At 38.4% G+C, this 22,620-nt stretch overlaps 2 protein-coding genes across 2 annotated transcripts; one reads left to right on the top strand and one right to left on the bottom strand.

Moving 5' to 3' along the window:
- The first annotated feature begins 1,876 nt into the window (after window positions 1-1,876).
- On the top strand, window positions 1,877-12,607 carry maea (macrophage erythroblast attacher, E3 ubiquitin ligase). The gene is made up of 9 exons (XM_026940647.3): window positions 1,877-2,017; window positions 5,275-5,460; window positions 6,546-6,749; window positions 6,982-7,104; window positions 7,393-7,469; window positions 7,556-7,664; window positions 8,484-8,617; window positions 9,163-9,358; window positions 10,807-12,607. Exons 1-9 carry the CDS (start codon window positions 1,916-1,918, stop codon window positions 10,900-10,902), a joined length of 1,227 nt encoding a protein of 408 aa, XP_026796448.2. The 5' UTR covers window positions 1,877-1,915; the 3' UTR covers window positions 10,903-12,607.
- Window positions 12,608-14,483: 1,876 nt separating this feature from the next.
- On the bottom strand, window positions 14,484-19,838 carry aldob (aldolase b, fructose-bisphosphate). Its single transcript, XM_053235488.1, has 9 exons — window positions 19,681-19,838; window positions 18,855-18,967; window positions 17,502-17,713; window positions 16,377-16,431; window positions 16,088-16,248; window positions 15,901-15,984; window positions 15,368-15,542; window positions 15,085-15,284; window positions 14,484-14,812 (listed from the first exon to the last, which is right to left on the bottom strand). Exons 2-9 carry the CDS (start codon window positions 18,964-18,966, stop codon window positions 14,717-14,719), a joined length of 1,095 nt encoding a protein of 364 aa, XP_053091463.1. The 5' UTR covers window position 18,967; window positions 19,681-19,838; the 3' UTR covers window positions 14,484-14,716.
- Window positions 19,839-22,620: the final 2,782 nt, after the last annotated feature.

Consider the following 22,620-nt stretch of genomic DNA (forward strand, 5'->3'; position numbering starts at 1 on the left):
TGGTTTAATATTCCCCTAAGATTCCTGTAACTAATGAAACTTTAAGTTTGTAGTAACAAAAATAATAGGCCTACCTGTTTGGTGAACTTCCTGTTATGAGACCATGACACATCATTACAGGAACATTCCTGGTATATTAGTCTGTAGTTACAAAAAAAATAGTACCTTAAAGCAACCTTTGGCAAACATCACTTGTGAATTGTCAAATAGTCATAAAAGTATGTTTCTAGAACATTTTGGGAAAAGCACTGACTTTGCTAACTAAAGTATGTTCCCAGAAGGTTATGAAATGGTTCCCAAAAAGAATATCTAAAAGAGAACCAAATGATAGTGTTAGGGAAATGCTCTGTGTTTGCTAGGATGAAGTTATTGTGTGCCAAAGACCACAGGCAAATCGTAAAAGATGGGGATTGTGGGTTAACTGGGGGGACAAACCAGTTTTAGTTTAGATACTAAAAATCTATCCATATAGGCCAGCGTACTAATGTAATAGCCCATTGCATCATAACATAATTACCTATTAAGACAATATCACATAAATATAAATTCAAATTTCCTGCTTTATTAACTCCAGGAATCGTTTGTTTCCTTTTAAGCTGGTTATAAAAAAATAATCTTTTTACAAAACAAATCCATACATCTTGTCCTAGTCACTTTGATTTTTCTGTAGGTTGAAAAAAAATGACACACTGCATCATTAAACATCTGAAAAGCGTGCATTTCTGTATAACCACGTCAACAGATGCGCCCACAGTATCCTGTTGGGTATGGTGGGATGTGCGTTTATATGAAATTAATCAACAGTGGGCTGGTGTGACATGGACCTGTGAGAAGCAGAGGGCTGTTACCAACACGTAAGCGAATGATTTTCCAATAACAGCACATCATGGGCTGTTTTTTTATCTACTCTTATCCCACTCAGTTTACCAACAATTGCATTTTTATTCATTAATGAACAATATGTCTCTCTTTTTTCTCACTCTTGAAGTCCTGAAAACTTTCCCATGTCTGAAAACTCTGGCTGTTACACTGGAGATTCCTTCCAGAAATGTTAAATAAATCGACATAGGTTATTATAAGCAATAATAACTTTTGGTGATATAGTCAAAAACTGAAACATGTTTAGAGGCAGGCAAAAGCATTGAATTTTAATGGAATATTAGAGTTTTTTTATCTTAAGCTATGAATCATGTACAATATGATGGGGATTATCAAGCCAAAAACGAATTAAAAAAATTCAATACTTGTATTTGCAGATTTAGATTTAAATCAGATTTAGATTCAGATTTAGTTTTTGTTTTTTTTTTATAAATGTTTTCATTTTTGTAAATATTTTGTATAACTGATATACACTATATGGCCAAAAGTTTGTGGACCATCACATCTACAGTATGTGTGAGTTTTGAACATCCCATTCCAAAACCATTGGCATTAATATTCCCATTTACTGTTAGAACAGCCTCTGTTCTTCTGGAAAGGCTTTCCACTTGAAATATCTGTGCCCATTCAGCCACAAGCATTACTGAGGTTGGGGACTGATGTTGGGCTCTTTATGGAGCTCACTTTGTACACAGGGACACTGTAACGCTACAACATACAAAGTAATTCTACACAACTATGCAGAACAATTAGGGGAAGACCCACATATAGATGTGATGGCCAGGTGTCCACATACTTTTGGCCATACACACACACATATATATACATATATATATATATGTGAAAAGTATATATATACATACATACACACACACACACACACATATACATATACATAAAAGATTTTTTTCAAAGATTTCAGCGCTGTAATGCGTCGTGTCGTCAGCAGGAGGCAGTAGAGAAACCTTTCACTGTGAAATCCACTGTAAGGGCGACTGATGAACAAGCGAACCTGTCACTAGCGCCCCGATTTGTTATGCGCATGCGCAGCATTTTCCCCCAAACCAAGATGGCGGTGCAAGAAACAGCTGCTCAACTCTCTATGGCTCTTAAGGTTCAAGAATATCCAACTTTGAAGGTTGGTAACTGCTTAATTTTTAATGAAGACACCCGTGGAAATTGTCGGGTCAGTTTAAGCTGATTTAGGCTAGCTGTGTGGCGAACACTGTAGTTTAAAGTAGATGTCAAGTGATTTGTAATCAATGTAGAACTGTGCGGGTTTGTTCAGGGAGCTAAAGCTAAACAAGTTAGCAAAACAACTCAGTTGAGAGAGAGAGAGACAGAGAGAGACAGAAAGGGGGAATGAAAGATTAGTGGATATCAGGGTTTTAATTAGTATACTGTTTTTATTTTGAAAAAAGAAGAAAGTTGTTTTTGTTCGCTGTTTGTTGTAAATGTAATCCAACTCCGTTAGCGTGCTTTGTTTAGTAAAATCAGCTTTAAATTCTGGATGTTATTAGAAACGCTCTGATGCTCATCGGACCATGTTATAGCCTCCCCTGCAGGCAAGAGCTGTTTTAGCTGCCTGCTCAAAGAAATGCCCAGCTCCTGAAATAAATAAACGGTGCCTTGGTCCTAAAATGGCTTAGGCCACATTGCTACTAGCTAATATGGCGTAAATGCAACATGCCATTCTGGTTAACTGCCGTTAGCTTGTCATCGACACAAGTCCTGTACCTAGCTTATGTTATATACCATCCTTCCCCTTCCCTACCTTGTTAAGCGAGTCTGGTGACTGTAATGATGTGCACAGGAGCGCTGTGCACACATGCAGGCGGTGTATGTATGCTGATCATACATGGCCATGCCTCAGTGTTCACATTGATCAGGATGTCTGTGCATGCAGATGAGTATATCGCGATCCTATACACAGCTCACACTGAGAGAAATTCACATTCACGTTCCCAGCATGGCTTGGATTTAGTCATGGCAGAACATGTGATGGCTGCTTTGCCACCTTTGTTCTCTGCGCCACTGCTTTTTTTCCCCTCCTACATCCATCAGGCATGCAGTAATGCTGCTCGGGAGAGCTACATGTCGAGATCAGATGCTTAATATCAGGGATAGATTGAGTTTAAACGAGAGGGAATCTGTCTCACTTTGTCTGACTCTTTCACTCCCATTCACTGTGCACGCATGCAGAATTTAAATGCTATGATCTGCTCATTTTGTGCTGCTTCCTGTCAGATGTACCTAGAACATCAAGATCATTTGTGTCCTCTGTTGGAGGCATGTCATTGTAAATCGTTGGATTTATGTATTTATTCATTATTTGGAGTATAATGATGCTGACAAAATCCACATGACTGAATGACTTGCATTAAGAATTAACATGTGATCTTTATTAATTATGGGCTGGGTTGAGTATTTCAGAAACTGCCGGGGTTCTGGGATTTTCATGCCCAACTCATGTCTCTAGAGTTTACAAAGAATGGAGCGGGTGGGGGAAAAAAAAAAACCCATCCAGTGAGTGGCAGTTATTCAGACGGAAATACCTCGTTGATGAGAGGACAGAGGAGAATGGCCAGGCTGGTTTGAGCTAACAGGAAGGCTATGGTAACTCAAATAACCACTCTTTGCAACTGTGGTGTGCAGAAATGCAGCTCAGAATGCAAATGTTGAACCCCGAGGTGGATGGGCTACAACAGCGGAAGACCACATCGGGTTACAATCCTGTCAGCCGAGAACAGGAATCTGAGGATACAGTGGGTACAGACTCACCGAAACTGGAGATCCCAGGAGATCAGCAGTTTCTGAAATACTCAAACCAGCCTGTCTGGCACCAACAACCATGCCACAGTCAAAGTCACTGAGATCAGATTTTTGATTATCTGATGTTTGATGTGAATTATATTTATGTTTATTATCCTGCCACATAATTGGCTGCTTAGATAATTGCATGAATTAGCAACTGTTCTGGTGTTCCTAATAAAGTTGTTGTTGAGAGTATCACCAATAACAAATTAACACATACCTATAACTATACTAATATACTTTGTCTGAGTATACTAAAATATACTCAGTATACTAAAATATACTCCATGATTTGTTTTAATAAACACAAGGTAAGCACTGTACGCAACAGTAAGGAGCAGAATAGTTCAGGGCAGTGTGAGGTAAGGAAAGATACACTATATGGCCAAAAGTTTGTGGACACCTCACTCACCATCACACCCATATGTGCTTGTTGAACATCCCATTCCAGACTTATTCCCTCTTTGCTGTTATAATAAGCTCCACTCTTCTGGGAAGGCTTTCCACTAGATTTTGGAGCGTGGCTGTGGGGATTTGTGTTCATTCAGCCTGAAGAGCATTAGTGAGGTCAGGTACTGATGTTGGGTGAGGAGGTCTGGGGTTCAGTCGGCGTTCCATTACATCCCAAAGCTGTTCAGGGGGTTGAGGTCAGGGCTCTGTGCAGGACACTCGAGTTCTTCCACTCCAACCTTGACAATCCATGTCTTCATGGAGCTCACTTTGTGCACAGGGGTATTGTCATGCTGGAACAGGTTTGGGCTTCTTAGTTCCAGTGAAGGGAAATTGTAATGCTACAATAGCATACAAAGACATTCTGTACAATTGTGCACTTCCAACTATGTGGCAACAGTTTGGGGAAGAACCACATATGGGTGTGATTGTTGGGTGTTTGCATACTATTAGCTATATAGTGTAGATTAGATTATATATATATAAAATATATAGTGTAGATTAAATTTTATTAAATTTCTGTATGAAATTTTATAAAATTTAATCTACTTAAGTAAACTGGACCGCATTGACATTATTTTACAGAACGATGTGCAGTAATACATTTAATGGGCCAATTTTGACTTCATATTAGAATATAACCTATGTTGTTTCAGAAAGGAAGAAATGCTGATTATTTCGATGAAACACGTTTGTATCACACTCAGAGGAAGGACATTTATACATTTTTACATCAAAGCCTCTTACACTGGTTAATCAGGTTTAGTACATACACATTTGTATATTGTCCATAAGGATATTAAAGCGACATGTAGATAGATATCAGCTGGATATTTAAAAAAGTTACCCTTATTAATCAGGCATCCTACTACCATTGATTGACTGATAAAAGTCTTGAAGTCTTACTTTCTAATATATCTCAGCTGAAGTGAGTTATCTTGAAGTGAACCAGTTATTGTATGTTTGCTATAGCAGTCCATGTGAACAAAAGGAAACTATGTGAACGTGAACATGATAAGTGAAATATAAATATGCTACAAATTGCTCCTTTAATTAATAAATAGTGGTTGTCTTTATCCTATCAACTGGCATAGTTGATTCATTGCCCCGAACATGTTTTGTTCCCCACAGGTTCCATATGAGACCTTAAATAAGCGCTTCCGTGCAGCGCAGAAGAACATAGACCGTGAGACGAGTCACGTGACCATGGTGGTGGCCGAGCTGGAGAAGACCCTGAGCAGCTCCTTCCCTGTGGTGGACTCTGTGGTCTCCCTGCTGGATGGTGTGGTGGAGAAATTAAGTGCGCTCAAACGGAAGGTAAGCTCATATAGTAACATTATTTCTTAGCAGGTTAAACATTTAATCGCCAAAAAATCATGTGCTTAATTTTTTTGTTTATATTTAAATAAAGAGACTCTGATAGCTCTTTTCCGTCGAGCTGGCCCTCTTCTTGTTCTTAAACCATTCGAGGGTTTTCCACCACAAATGAGCCAGTTCTCAGTCTGCAAGGTTTATTTCAATCCTCTTAGCAAAATGCTGCTGGACTGAAATAAAGGACCAGTGATGGTCAGGGGCTTTACAGTATCATTTTATCACCATGATAGCTCAAGTTTCCTTCATGACCACCATTCACGTAATATGTGAAGGAGGATTTTTGCTAATTAAATATTGGAACTGTAAATCAGTAGTCTAAAAAAAAAACAAGAAGGAATTGCACTGAAGTAAATAGGAGCTACATCGCTATTGATCATTCTCAAAAAATGTCCGTTGAGTAGTTACACAGATTAAACTTGTAAACGTAAAAAAAAAAGGTAAGTATTTGTCATATTGTGTATAGAACAGTGGCTCTCAAGTGGAGACCATGAAGCATAGCTGCAATTTAAAAAATTTTGTTACAACAGGAAAGTGCAACCCATAATTTATTAATTATTGAGTATTTATAGATATTATCATATATGACTGAAATAGGTTTAATCCAAACCTTAATAAATTTGAAATAATGTGTTATTTTGGTGGAAAATTTGAGAATCAAAAGCTCTATGGCTACAATAAATAGCCATAATATAATTGTACACATTTAAATAAAATAATAAAATAATAATGTACACAAATAAATAAATAAATCTGTATTAAATTGGTTCATGGATTTTTTTTTTTTAAACCCATAAAGGTGTGCCTGGCTGCAAACAGTTCAAGAGTGTAGTCCTATGTACCTAGTCTATAATGTTTCTGGTGTGTATAGAGACTTTGGATGTTAAAGGATTTTTCAGAGCTAGTGGTGTTATGTTTTACACAGTGTGTTAGGAAAGACTCATAATGGTTAGGCACTCAAACTGGTGGATTTCTGGTTTCTGGTCATTGGACCTACAGGGTTCTAACACTCACTGTAACATCTCTTGAAGGCGGCAGAATCAATCCAGGCTGAAGATGAGAGCGCTAAGCTCTGTAAGCGGCGTATTGAACACCTGAAAGAGCACAGCAGCGATCAGCCGGCTAATGTAAGCGTGTGGAAGAGGAAGCGCATGGACCGCATGATGGTGGAGCACCTGCTGCGCTGCGGCTACTACAACACTGCTGTCAAGCTCGCCAAACAAAGTGGGATCGAGGTTCGTCGCTGTTCCCCACTCTGCTTTTTTGCGTGTAGAAAACCAGACATATAATTATTTAAAGTAGTGACCTACAGCACATGAGGTGCCTAAAAATATAAAATTCATCCCTGAGGGTGAGGAAAGGTTTATACATTTTTCTTAGGGTTTTTTTGTTTTGTTTTGTTTTGTTTTGTTTGTTTTTTTTTGTTTTAATGATGAATCAATCTCCACATATTTACATATTTGCCAGGATTTGGTCAACATTGAGATGTTCCTCACTGCAAAAGAAGTGGAGGAATCACTTGAAAGGCAGGAAACAGCCACCTGCTTGGCCTGGTGCCATGACAACAAGTCTCGTCTGAGGAAAATGAAGGTACTGCTGTAGTAGACTTGAGTAAAAATTAGAAATCAGATAGCTTCAGTTCTAAAATCTGATTGGCTGAGCTGTCTTTGAAGGCACTGCAAAATCCTCGAGGTAAGCACACATATGACGACATCACAGTAGAGCGATCTTCTGTTTATTTCATGAGTAGTATACTGAATTTGGTCTTTTGCAGTGTTAGTCATTCCATAAAGTGGTACTGAATTTACTATTATTTTATATTGCATTAGCATGGAGACATTGCAAACATGGTGTTTTAAAATTTCTCCTTTCACTCAGAGCTGTCTGGAGTTCAGTTTAAGGATCCAGGAATTTATTGAGCTCATTCGACAGAACAAACGCATGGACGCAGTACGGTACAGTGACCCGCTTCTGTAATCTAAACAGATTAAGGGCTGTTTAGGTACATATAGTTTGTAAAAGCGACATGTGTGTGTTGCAGACATGCACGGAAACACTTCAGCCAAGCAGAAGGCGGGCAGCTGGATGAGGTTCGGCAGGTGATGGGCATGCTGGCATTTCCTTCTGACACTCACATTTCCCCATACAAGGTGAGGTTTCTGGACAGACCATTCATCAGAGTCTTTTTTTCTCAAAATGAACTGAACCAGTGTTTAACCCAAGTTTACCAACAAGTACGCTTGAGACCGGAGACTCCTTCCATAAATAAACATCTCTTTCCAGAAAGCTTGCTCATTTCAACAATTATGATTGTTTCTCTTTGTTAAACACATTTTTAATCTGTTAACTATCAGGCTTAGGTGTCAGTCATACAAGTTACTGTGAAATAGCTGTTATAGATACAATAATGTTTTAGAACAAGTGCCTTGCTTTGCAGTAGAAATTACTGTTATAGAAGATTAATCAACATCTTCTGAGCAATCCAATTAGATAGTTCAACAGTGCTTTAGTATAAACTGATACAATATTCTGTGAAAGTGTAATGTTGGCTACTGAGGATACATATTTTATTACATGCTCAGCTGACATCACATGATACACATGAATAACTAGATCCCATAATGTAGTCTAGTGAGTCCTCATAAATTAGAATCCCAGTGAGACAGAATCTCTCTTGCAAAGAAGACTTGGCTAAGAAGCAAGCGCAGTCATCTTTATGGGTTGAAATGGCTCTTATATTTATTCATTGGTGTGTATTATATTGGGGTGAAGGGTGGAAGTTAATGAAAGCTCAACTACAGTTTGAAACATCCACTGGTCACTGAGATCCTTTATAATTATATTTTAAGGAAGCTTAGTTGAGATTGGAAAAGCCCAGGAAAATGATTTCCTAAAAAGACGTGAACAGTTTCAGATGTTGGGGCTGGAAACAGTGAAATGATTTACAGGAAGCTTGTTGTCTCTTATAGGACCTTCTGGATCCAGGCCGCTGGAAAATGCTGATCCAGCAATTCAGATACGACAATTACAGATTACACCAGCTGGGGAACAACTCTGTGTTCACTATCACTCTGCAGGCAGGGCTGTCTGCCATCAAAACCCCGTATCCTCACAGCAGTGGGCTTGATTACCTCCAACACACACCACATTTTCCTAATAGCATCTAGAGTTACTGTTAACACAGTCTTAGTATACAGTTGAGCGCAAATGTTTGTATGTCCTTAAAACAAATGTAATTTGTAGCAACAATGCACTTACTGTGTTAGGTTTTTCAGAAGATTGTTTATAATTTAGTTAAGAAACATTCAGTAGTTTATGTTAAGATATTAACAGTAGTATTTCTCTTTCTGAATGATAGAAATATTCTGTAATATACTCATACGTATATATTTTTGTTCTCTAAAATCATACTTCTAGTGTAGAATAATTAGATTTTACTTTTTTTCATTCAAAACCATGAGCAATGCTAGCATTTTCCATTGAGATTCCAAAGGATGGTAACTATACTGACTGTCTGTGACACATATTTTGTCTTGATATTAGATATATATCATTTTCAACAGAATAGGGATTTAATAACGGTATTGAACTTCCTCCTCTTGCCCAAATTACAAGTGTAAGTTGCTGCCCTTGACTCTTTGCTCACAGACAGTGTTACAAAGAGGATGGTTCCTCTAAAAACCCAGACTGTCCTGTATGCAGCAAGTCCCTGAACAAGCTGGCTCAGCCTCTCCCCATGGCCCACTGCGCAAACTCTCGCCTGGTGTGTAAAATCTCCGGGGAGGTCATGAATGAGAATAATCCACCCATGATGCTGCCTAATGGCTATGTTTATGGCTATAATGTGAGTAGAGAACTGTTACATGGCAATCTTGTACAGGAAAAAAAGAGTCAGGCTCCATTAAACCATTTCATGTAGTCTCTCTCTCTCTCTCTCTCTCTCTCTCTCTCTTTCTCTCTGAGTCTCTGTCGGATTCTTTCTCTCTGTTTTGTTCCTATCTGTCTGTCCCTCTCTTTCTCTCTCTGTTACCGTCTGTCTCCATGTGTCTGTCTGTTTGTCTGTCTCTGTACAGCTGTTTCTGTCCCTCTCACTGTTGCTCTGCATCTGTCCGTCTCTGTTTGTATGTGTGTCTCTCTCTTTGACTCTCTGACCAAAAAAAAAAAATACTGCTTTAAAGAATGGTAAAGTGTAAAAAACGAAACATATTACCCATTTTTTTTTAAGCAAATTGGTTGATTTTATTTTTGAATATTTGCCCCACTTCTATTGCAGACCTTGGCTGTCTCACTTGCTTTTGTGTTTTATGTTTTTATTTGAAAATGTTACTTTCTTTATAACAGGAAAAAAATATCAGACATTTCTTTTTGTGGAAAATGCTTAAAAATCTGAAGCTGCTTTTTCTGGTACACACTAATGCAGAAGATATAAAAGTAGCATATATATGACAAAAAAACAGTGGATGTCTACAATCTTAGCATAGTACTATACGTATGTATATAAAGACGGAAGACAAAAAGGAAAACCAGTGGCTCTGTTATGCTGTGGGGGGGCATTTATTTTGCTGACATGGTTTGGGTCCACTTGTCCCCTGCTGTTAGAGGGAAGTGTCACTGAAAATTAATGCCAAGTTTTTCTTACTGATCGTCTTTATTATCTGATAGAACATTTCTCTACAAATGGGAGTGCTCTCATCCAGAATGACTCCGCCCCCAGTCCACAGGGCTAACTGAATGTTGCCAATTGCTCCAGTACAGTTCCAGAGACTTGTACAATCTATGCCAAGGCACATTGAAGCTGTTCTAGTGACTTGTGGTGGCCTTTACATTTGTTTTTCCTTTAATTTGTCACTTCTGTGTGTGTATACAGTCGGGTCCATAAATATTTGGACAACGACACAATTTTTGTAATTTTGCCTCTGTACACCAAAGTGTAGACTTTGAGCTTTAATTCAAGAGTTTTAACAAAAATATTGCATTAACTGTTTAGGAATTACAGACATTTTTTACATAATCCTTCCATTTTCACAGACTCAGAAGTAATTGGACAAACTAACATAATTATAAATATAAGGATTATTTTCAATACTTGAATGCAAATCCTTTGCAGTCAATGACTGCCTGAAGTCTGGAACCAATGGATATCACCAAATGCTGAGTTTCCTCCCTTGAGATGATTTGCCAGTCCTTTACTGCACCTGCCTTCAGTTGCTGCTTGTTGTTTAAATTTTTAGATTGCTTTATGAATACAATGGTATTTAAATAGTATGTTGATGTTTTTTATTCCCTGTACAGTCTCTCTTGTCTATTCGCCAAGACGACAAGGTGGTGTGCCCCAGAACCAAAGAAGTCTTCAACTTCTCCCAGGCTGAGAAGGTTTACATCATGTGATGAGGCCTCCAGAGCATAGTTCAAGCTTTTTTTTTTTTTTTGTAATGACACCACCCTGGGCTCAATGAATCCCAAAACGACGAAACCTGTAGTCTGAAGGCCTCTGTTCCTCAGCCCGTGTTCCATGAGACTGAATTCAGTTGCCCTCTGCCAAACCTTTTCTGAGAAAAAAGGTTTCTAGTCCATTGGAGGTTTTTACTATACAACTGAATGGTGAAAATAAGGAAGAACAATACATCATTTCAAAAAGGTTAATATTTCGGCATTTTCCTTTACTGGCTTCTTGACAGTTGTGTGATGACAAAAGGACATAGCTCCACATCATATATCAGAGAGCTTCTTCCTTTTTAGTGTGCTTAAAAATGACCATTCATTTTAATCAAGGGTGCCCATGTTTAGAGCATAATACGGTCCACTTTCCAATATCTTCCCTGAGCACCTGTAAAATTGGTTACTGCATATGGTTAGTTAATACCGGCACATTTTCACACACATGTTCACTGCCATTGCAGTTAGCTCATAGAAAGTGTAGTAGAGTAAGTGGCAATACTTCACACACAATTCTCAGTTGATGTAACTAGGTGTAGAAAGACATTGCAGTTTGTTGGTAGCTATTTGTGAAGGGTTGTTATTAGACTAAACTTTACATCACATGCCGTGTTTTGATAGGTTCATCATTACAATACAGACTACTTGTGTCCATGACCAACATGCAACTTGTTGGGTCAAGTGTAGCAGGATTTTATTGTGACTAAGTCTAAAATATCAAGGTTTGTGAGGACATTCTGTGAGGAAATCTGTGTTACCATACAAATTATCCATGATCTCATGTCAGATTTAGTGGTGTTTTTGGCTTCAAGAAGAATGCATTCATTTAGAGGTGTGCACAAAAGAGTTTTTCAATCACACTCCCACCTGCTCTTGTAGAAAGACCAATCCTGTTCAATTCTGTAGTGCCGCAATATATTCTAATGAAGCTAGCCGGTTTTATTTACCCAAAATAAAAAGAACTGAGTAATTAATACCACAGTTACCCTCCCCAGGATAAAGCAGGTAATGATACTGAATGAATGAACGTCAGTACACTTGATGTGGCAGTATTTTTGTGCCACGAGCAGATCCCACAGTGATCCCAGTCTCGATGCACACCTCTGCGTTCGTTCACCAAAGCAGCCTGTAGTGTCTGAATCTCAGGTTAGATTGACATCATACATGCTACATCATAAAGCCTGACTCACTGTGTCTCCATACCTCACAAGACCATTATTTGTTGCTTCCCATTTCCAAAAAAATAGACTGTCTTCCTATTTTGTGTTAGGTCTTAATGGTAAGGGCTACATAGGTTTGGGATTGATAAGGTCTTAACCACTTTGTCATGTGATTTTAAAAAAAATATGCTTCAGATAATCATGAGCATTTTTTCGATGAAGCGCTAAATAGTTTTGTGTCATTGTTCAAGCACACATTTTCTATTTTAGACTCCACACCATTCAGATTTTCCCATTCAGATAGTTAGGTCATCTATGAGCACCTATTTTTTTAAGCACACTGTCCTTTTTTTCCTTTATACTTGGGCAAGCTGCTTTCAAATGTGCTATTTTATTGTAAGTGTGGAAAGGCTACTTAGATACTGCTCTTGCATGTGTGTACTCATAGAGTAGTTGGGTTGTTCATGTTTAGTCAAATAAAAAATTATTTGAATAAATACTGTGACTGTCAATGACTGTTAAAAACACACTGCATGAAAAAAAACACAAACACTTCGATACTACCATTCCAAAGATCTTACAAAATAAAGAAAATTGTAAGCAACAACTGGGTGGTCTAATGGCCTAATGTGAAGCAGAGTAACTGTTGCCACCCCGAAGCTGATTATTTTCCAGTGACAGCACTTCCCTAAGTGTTTTATTTCTCTCATACCACAGCCAATGATTTACCAGTGATCACTGTTTTTATTAAAAATGATACCTCAGGTTTAGCTTACGTGTTTGCCAAAAGTGTACATACACCTAAACTAAAGACACTCAAACTCAATTTTTCACAACTCAACACATTTCATGTTGTCAGACATTTCCTGTGTTAAATGAAGTAAGGTATGTACTTTATTTCCCTACGAGTTTCTTTCAAAATACTTTATCTTTCAGCCATTTTGTTACAACTATGGAAGTATACTTAGAATCATTGTCCTCCTGGAAGACTCAGCTGTGACCAAGTTTTAACTTTCTGTGTGAGGTCTTGAGGTGTTGCTTCAGGATTTCTAAATAATCCTCCTTCCTCATGATGTCATCTATTTTCTGAAGTGCACTGGTCCCTTTTCCAGGAAAACACCCCCACAACATGATGCTGCCACCACCATGCTTCACTGATGGAATTGTGTTCTTCATATTAAAAGCCTCACCCTTTTCCTCCATACATAATGCTGATCATTGTGGCCAATCCTGTTACATTATAGTTTCATCTGACCAGAGAAAATGCCTCCAAAATGCTGGTGATCACCTGCAAAACTTGTCTGGCTTTTTTATGCTGGTTTTAAAATATGTTAAATAATTTAAAATAATCTTCCTTGTGCAACAGCCTTTCAGGCCATGGTGATGTAGGATTTTTCCATTGCATCAGAGCAAAAAGGTCCTGGCTCTAAATAAAGTCACAGGCGCACTCCCGGTTAAGTCCTAGTTATGACAATTGGCCAATCAGAACCTTCTAAAAGCCATTACATCAATTTGTGGAATCTTCTAGACTGTTTAAAGAGATAGTCAACCTGGTGTGTGTAAACATTTGACCTACTGGAATTGTGATATAGTGAATTAAAGCTGAAATAAATCCTTCTTGAATCAATTGTTTCAAAATGCCCTAATGAAATGTATGGTAACATGAAATGTGTGGAGTTGTACTGAACTGAGATTGAATATTTTCTACCTAGGTGTATGTAAAATTTGGCCTCAACTGTAAGCTAAATAATGGTCTGTGGTTTCATGCAAAACATTGGTAAGTATAAATGCTCATGGCAAAGTCTGAATTGATTAATTGTGAGTCTGTATGGGGTGAGGAAATTTAAGTGCATAAGAAGAAGGAATAGCTACATATTAAAGAAAATTACAACCAACTCAAGTAACTATTCTACATCCATGGCAAGCAGAAAAGCATCAACATCAAACTTTGAGGTAGATAGGCTACAACAACAGAAGACCACATCAGTTTTCACTCTGGTCAGCCCAAGAACAGGAATCTGAGGCTACAGTGGGCACAGGCTCACAGAAACTGGACAGTCAAATATAAAAAAAAAACACCAGGCGAGGTTTTCCCAATCTTATCCAATGTAATTCTTTACACAGAAAGACTAGTGAGATACGTTAACTGGTCATTACTGATATTTTTCTGTCTGTTTAGATGAAGTGTAAAATGTATGAGGAAGAGTAACCTTGCCTCATACATAGCTAAACCACCTGTCCTTTATCTTACAGCTATTTCACCCCCACTTCTATGATGGTTCTTGCCAATTAGTCAGAGAAATAAAATGCAAATAAAATGCATAATTGATGTCTCCGACTCACACATACTAGAAAAGACTGAAGAACAAACCATCAGTGCATGTTTCTTTTATTTATTTAACATGAAAAGATCTTTAATCTTTATAAACTACAAAAAGCGTTTGGTGATTTGGTCATGAGGTTGCAGATTAGGATTCTGCGCATGCAGAATATGTATGTTTATAAATCAAGTTAACATTACAATGTTATCTTGAACAGTTTTTGGTCACGTATTCACAGTTTTGTGTGGTCCAGGAACAGTTGGCATTAATGGTGCTGCGTTTGGTCTAGTAGACGTAGCTGGCAGTGTAGAGGGACTGCGTGGCAGCCCGGTCAGCCTGGCCTGTTGGTTTGTACTCGCCTTTAGATGCCAGACTGTTAATCTGTGGGGGGCAAAAACAGGAGAAGCATGATGTTCACTTGCCAGATCTACATCTGCTGCTTCATAGAAAGATTCTCCTTTCCTTATGTTTTATATATGAATAAAATTCATTCGATATTATGTCTTGATTTTTTGGGGTTATTCTCTGTGTACAAATGTGAGAAAAGTCAGAAGGGGGACTTTTGAAAGCCTGCTTTAGGAACAATAACAACTGGCATGAATTGGACCTTCCTAGGACCCCCCCATGACAAAGTTCCCTATTTCACTGCCTACCTTAGCACGAGTGCAGAAAGCCTCCTGTGCAGCCTTCCTGTTCTCTGCTTTACCCTTCCACGCTGCGAGAGCTGAGGCCTGGAGAGCGCGTCCGTAGGAGAAAGTCAGCTTCCAGGGCGTGTGCAGTGGAGTCTGGTTGATGGCACTGAGATTGAGTGAAGCCTCCTCCTCACTCTGACCTCCTGACAGGAAACAGATGCCTAGAAGACAAAATCTCAGTGAGCACAGATTAAAAAAAGAAAACAATATTTCCTAATAAACAGTCTAAACATGCTCTAATGACCTGGAACAGCAGCAGGTACAGTGCGTCTGAGGGCACTGACAGTTGCCATGGCAACCTCCTGCGGGGTGTACTTCTTGGGGCAGGAGTGTCCGGCTGTCACCATGTTAGGTTTGAGCAGAGTACCCTCCAGATACACATGGTGGTCAGACAGCGCCTTGTAAACAGCAGCGAGGACCTAATGAAAGAAACACGAATGAGGATTAGGAAGACTGACAAGTACTCCTCACTGCAGAACAAAAAGTCCACTGGGTGGAGTCAGAGCTGATCCAGCTCCTGCTACCTAGGTAGAGCTGGGCAGAGTTGTGCATTTAATTTTTTTTTTTTAATGTTGTACAGCATTGTGTGTATTAGAGTTAGGTGTTAGGCTTAGGCTTATAGGAGGAGTTGGATCAGATCCAGCTCCACCCTCTTGACTTTTGGTTCTATATTGAGGACTATCTTAAGACTGAAGCAATCACAAAGTCACTGACGTTTTCTTTTTGCTTTCTTTTGATGGTCTTAGAGCTTAGAAGCTCTACGTCTTAGAAGCTCACCTTCTCTGTGGCATACTGGCAGCGCTGGAGGTCATGATTGCCATCTGGGAGAATCTCAGGCTCAACGATAGGCACCAAGCCATTCTATGAAAAAAAAAAATGAACACATTACTTGCATGCTCAGATCCCGTAAGCCTGAAGGATTTACATATTATGAACAAAACCAGTTTATGCTCTGGGGGTGTACCTGTTGACAGATGCTGGCATATCTGGCTAGTACATTGGCGTTTTCAGCAATAGCAAGAGCAGAAGGGCAGCCATCAGCGATCTTCAGCACACAGCGCCACTTAGCAAAGTCACACCCATCCTTCTTGTACTGAGCACAGCGTTCACCCAAGCCATCCAGCCCTAACCGACATAGGAGTAAGAGACTAATCAAGAGCTGACAGACACTCACAGGCCTAAGTGACCTGATCAAATCATGAAGCGCCGAACGTTATTCTAATCACAGTCTTGAACCATCATGCTAGATTTACCCTGTGTGGTGGTCTCGCCATCTGTTCCATTCAGCCCTGCTGTGCCTTTGTCAACCTGACAACACAAGACAAAACACAGCATCATTAAATACACAAGAGTACCAATTAATTCATGAAGGGATCATTTGTGGGCACAGATTATATGGGAAGATGATTTTCAGTGGACAGTTCTTACAGACAATGTGTGTGTGTGTGTGTGTGTGTGTGAGCGTGCATGTGCATGTGTGCGAAACAGGTCTAACCTGATGCAAATTTAGATCATGGCTGTGTCATTTCTGAAGGTTCAGTTACGTCTGTTTATAAAGGTCTGGATAAGCGAACGTGACTGTTGTTGCCACTCAGGTTCCTTCGAATACTATGTTTTAATTCACGCTAGCACTTTATGTTATCACTTTTGACACTCCATGAGATATCCATGGGACTTCAAACAGATACATACATACTTACATACTTCTCTGTCCAATCATCATTAAACTTTTTTTTTTTAAATGATGACAAAAACAGCCATGTTGCCACTTCACTAATCAGACCAGCGAGGGTGAATTAAAAAAAATAAATAAATAAAATAAAAAATTAACGTCTGTGAAGACATTTTTCTTTCTTGATATGATGCCTTCAGGGAAATATTTTACAATAATTAAAGTAATTCACATTCTGCATGTGATTTGCAGCTGTAAGCAAGAACACAGAATCTGCTAAAGAAGCTGCAATGATTCATGTTTAAAAAGATTAACAATATTTTTTTTCCTACAGAGATCAGTTCTGATACAGTATTTTTCAAGTGTTTGGTTTGATCGGCTGAAAAACTTTGCTGGGTCTGCATCTGGACTGCAGTGTGTTTGTTGACGACACCTGCTTTAGAGTTTAGTGGTGAAAAAAGCTTGTCTGCCTTTACGCAACCTCTATACTTGATTACTCTACGTGCACACTGCACTCATGTCCAAGCAACAAGCTGACCGATTGTACTTTGAACATGCAAGAGTAAGCAGCACACTAATTCTCTACAATCTCGTCTGAGCAACTGCGATAACATGTCTCAGATGAATACTTTTTACGACGCACAAGCATTTAAACAGCAACTATACTGAACTAAATGAAGTATAAATAGTTCAGAAACAGCATTACCTTAATGCCAACCACAATTCCCTTCTCCTTGACAAGCTGGGGGAAAGGGACACCCTTGTCTGATTTCTGATACAGTGTCTCGTGGAAGAAAATGATTCCTCCCACATTCTGAGAAATGGAGGGATCAACGGAGAACAGGAGGTCACGGAAGAAGCGGCGGTTCTCCTCTGTGTTCTCCACGTTGATCTTCTGCAGACGGTTTGCCATGGTGCCTGAAGCAGGAATGATATACTTGATTATTTAAAAGCAATTCGAATATCTTATACCACATTGCTGTTGAATGAATTCTGACTGGTTTATATTAATGTGTTTGTTCTTATACGTTATTGTTACTATAGTATCAAGTTGTAAGCTTTCTTTAAATAAATGTTGTGACGTTTATTTTGGAAGGATTTTCCATTGTCAGCGCTTTGTAACAGTCAGAGGTAAAGCTGTGACTTTTCCAACGTGTAAAAATCTTCAGGACAGAGGGCTTTCTAATGTGACAAGCTGCATTTTTTGTCTTCTTAGTTTCAATACAGAAAAGAGAGACGCTGGCAAGGTTACAACATTATACGAGTAACAATGCAAGTGATAACAGGAAGTAACTTGTTAAATGTAACTATGAATGGATAAAATTATGATTATGAATTGTCTCATTCTTTGTTGGGAGTGCCGAGGCCTAACCACTAGTCCTGCAGGGACCCCAGTTGTGTCATTCTTTAATAAATAAATGTTATATGTTGACAATTTGCTACAAATACATAGGAGGAATAAAACACTTCAGAAAGTGCTGTTATTTAAAAATAATCAACTTTGAAGTGGAAATGGCACACCACCCAGGCACTGATTATTTTCCTATAACAACATGCACCATTGTGTGTTATTCCTGGCTTGCAATCCTACAATGAGACATTAATTGAGCCATTATATGTTAAATATAAACCTATAAGAAATGTAATCAATTTCAGCAGTTATGAGGTTCTTGTCACTAGTGGGGTACCATGAAGAGTACATCTTTTGTACCTTTAGTATATATCTTTTACCTAGGAAGATGTATTAGGTTTAGAGTATAAGTGGTCCTTAAGGTCTAATAATGCACATTACATTTTTTTTAAAAGGTATAAATATGTGCCCTTGATGCTCCCACCAGAGTGACTAAACAGGTGCAATGCAGATCTAACAGAAACTTTTATTTGAAGCCAGTTATCTCTTTCCTAACAGGCCTATTTGTGCAATCCAGGCTTCTGGAGCTGTAAACACCTTTTTGTCCTTGCGACAGAAGGGAACCTTTTACTCTTCATCAACACCATGCAACAATGATTAACTAAGAATGATTAATTAATCATTAACTAAGAGAACACATGAATTCACCTGTGGACTCATCTGCAGCCAGGATACCCTTTCCAGGAGCCACGATACGTTGGGCGATAGTGGCCAGCTCCTTCTTCTGCTCTGGAGAAAGGGATGGGTACTGGTGGGTCATCCTGAAAAAAAAAAAAAAAAGTGAACAAATTATAAGGATTAAGCAGCAAAACTGAATGGCGGCATATTTTTTTACTTATGATTTAGCAACCGTGTGCCCTCTTGCACATTTAGTAAATATTTGGCCTGACGGATCTTCAGTCTAGAGGTGCTCCTCCCACTGAATAAATGGTCTCAATGTTCACTTCTAGGAGAAGACAAGCCAAGCTGATCTGTGGTCGGTGTGAGACAGGATTTCGAAAACAGAGACTACGTGTACTCTGAGCTTTGGTGACTGGTTCCAAGTCAGAGCAAGCACTGAGACACTGAACTATGCAAGGCAAAATTAGTCTATTACTTTAGTCTAGTTTTACAGTTTGGCATAGCTGAACATCCTACTTAGTAGAGTCAACTCTGTAAGTCATGCAGCGTTCATACAATGATTGTTTATAGTATATTAGCATGAATAAACGCATAGCAGTCTTACACTGAACTCGAGCAAAGAAAGTTTTCAGAAATATAATTTAAAAAAAAAAAAAGGTAGCATTTGTCACTTCAGTGCTTTACCTGGAGTATATTTTCTACAGTAACACAACTCAAACACACCCATCATATTTCAATTCCTTTTCCAAACTGCGCGGCTACTTCTCTAACACTATTCTTTTCTCATACATTTTCTCATACATATTTAAATATAACAGCGCTATAAAAGTTGATCATGGATTATCATTCTTACTTGGTTGTTGTATTTTTGTACCGCCAGTGATGAGCGATGAAACAGGCACTTGATCCCTTGCTTGGGCTGGAATGAAGTCTGCAAGGAGCAAGTGAACGCAGCACGCTATTTATTTCAGGCTAAGATGGAGGCTGGCTCTATCAGTATGGGAGTTTACGTTTTGCAGTGGAGCCATTGGTTGGGGTACATCAGTATGTCTACGTGTGTGTGTCCGTGTACGTGTAGCCACGCTTGGTCACACAAAATGTCCTTACTTCATCCTTGCAACCTTTAAACCCTGTTGCAAATGCACAGCTTTTCCCCCTGTCAAGCATGGCACATGGCACAACATCCCCCAAAGTTGAATCAACAATCTCATTAACTTTTAAGAGTTTAAATTAACATGCTGTATTCATTTGCCCCAAATAAACACTACTTACTGTCATATATTTATATGAATGAGAGTGTCTAAGCAGGAAGTATGGGGGGCAAAAAGCTCCAGGCAGCCCTGTCCTAATATAGACTTGCCTTTCAGGTTTTCTAAGTTTCTGCATTTGCTTTGTGTATAGTCAAGGGCTGCTTTTTATCTTTCACTCTGTTGTGTGCATTGTAGACTCATGCACAGCCATGTTGTTATGCATTTGAGTGCAAAAGTTTGCACCCCCATGGTTTCTAGGTGAAAAAAGAAAAATACATGATGTATTTATATAAAGAAAGTGAAATGCAACAAGAGAAGAAGTTTCTGCTTGTGCTTTGTACATAGTATGGGCTTCTTTTAAACTTTCACTATCTTGTGTGAATTGTAGACTCATGCACGGCCATGTTGTTATGCAGTTGAGTGCAAAAGTTTGCAACCCTTGTTTTCTAGGTGAATTTATATATATATATATATATATATATATATATATATATATATATATAGATTTATTGGAAAAAAGCTGAAATATTTTGAAATGAAATGTGCATGTATACTCCAGCAAAACAACGAATTGCCAAAATGAAATCTATTTTAATATCAAAATCATCAGATAAACAGCTTGAAAAGAAGACACTAGGGACAAAGGCTGGCCATGCAACTTATTTATACCACATTTCGAAAGGGAAATGCAAACTTTTGAACTGATTTTATAATACCTTGCCATACACAGTTGATCATTTTTTTGTTATCTAACATGTATACTACGACTGTTGCTGTAATTCAAATGAGTAAATTAGTGTTATCAGGCCCTAAACAGAGACCAACTATCTACTCACTATCAGTGATACAATGCAGAGATAACATGAACAGGTACAGACTCAATGCAACACTCGCCACAAAATACCTGATAAACAGTAGGTGACACTCCCATTTTACTGTTATTGTTGTCTATATTGTTGGTACTTATTATTATTATTATTATTACTATTATTATTATTATTATCATCATCTTCATTCATCTTCAGCAAACTCCAGTCATTCGCAGGTCACCATGCACACACTCATTCATACCTAGGGGGAATTTAGACTAGCCATTGCACCTATTCGCAAGTTTCTGGGAGGTGGGAGGAAACCGGAGAAACCCATAGCCGTGAGGAGAATGTAGTTTGAACTAGGGACCTTGTAGCTGTGAGGTGGCAAAATTACCCTCTGCATCACTATGCTGCCCATTATTATTATTATTATTATTATTATTATTATTATTATTATTATTATTATTATTATTATATTCAATATTCAAAGGGTATATTTGTCACATACACAGTTGTACAGGGATTTTATTATTTATTATTATTATTTTATTTTTATTTTTTGTGTGTGTATTTTAAACTTCTTTTTTTTTTCTTTTTTAATTTCATTTATTGTATCTTATTCATTCTAGTTATTGCATACTTTCACAGTCACAGCATTTGACTATATGGTGTACCCTGTACAACTGTGTATGTGACAAATAAACCCTTTGAATATTGAATATTGAATAATAATAATAATAATAATAATAATAATAATAATAATAATAATTGTTATTATTATTATTATTATTATTATTATTATTATTATGGACACTACCATTAGTGTTGTTAATAACAATATTTTTTTATGATTTGGACACACTGTACTATATAGTCATGCCAGTTATGGCAAATTGAATTTCTTGCATGCGTGCAATGTTTTCCACTCAGCTGCATAATGGACATGATGAACTGATGTTTTAATAATCGTCTTCATGATTTTACTACTTTGTGATAAAAAAGAGCACTGGGATTATCTGAAAGGTAGCTAGTTACCTACGTAAAAGGATTCGGGAGGCGTGGTGGACAATTGCCCAACAGCTGGTGTGATCATATCAGCACATGAGAGTGGGTCAATGGAACTGATGAATGGTGCTGCGAGTGAAAAGGATAGCAAACTAAGAAACAATCAGCAATGATGTAAAGGAGCTGAGTGCTGACGTGTGTGCTATTACCCCAATAGTAAAAAAGCCAAGGTGTTTCACAATATGGACTCCAGACCTCGGGACAAGAGTCGAAAATCACGCAGGAACAAAGTTCATAAGCTTTGTATTCATGCCTAGAGGACAAACAGAATGTGGTGATGACATAGTCCTCACTGCAGAACCAAAAGTGCAATGCATGGAGCTGGACCTGATCCAACTCCTCCTATAAAATTGCCATATCCCTAACCCATACAACTAGCATGCTTTTCCAGCGTGAAACACACTGATATGTCTCTACGCCCTGGACTTTTGGTTCTGCAGTGAGTGGTACTTGGACCAGTTTCAGCACAGTTGTGACACTCACGTGGTGGTTCTGATATGTATGAATAAATGATTAAATGTCTTCTATTGAGTCCGCACTTCTCTATCCTGTAACATGGAATGTCTCCAGCGGGTCCTGGGTCCATCCACGCTTCTCTACCCCCAGCCACAGATCCCAGGATTCCCAGAAGTTCATTCATTTCTTTATTCATTTTCCATCCACTTC

This window comes from Pangasianodon hypophthalmus, chromosome 7 (genome assembly GCF_027358585.1).
Source record: "Pangasianodon hypophthalmus isolate fPanHyp1 chromosome 7, fPanHyp1.pri, whole genome shotgun sequence".
In the NCBI taxonomy this organism is placed as follows: Eukaryota; Metazoa; Chordata; class Actinopteri; order Siluriformes; family Pangasiidae; genus Pangasianodon; species Pangasianodon hypophthalmus.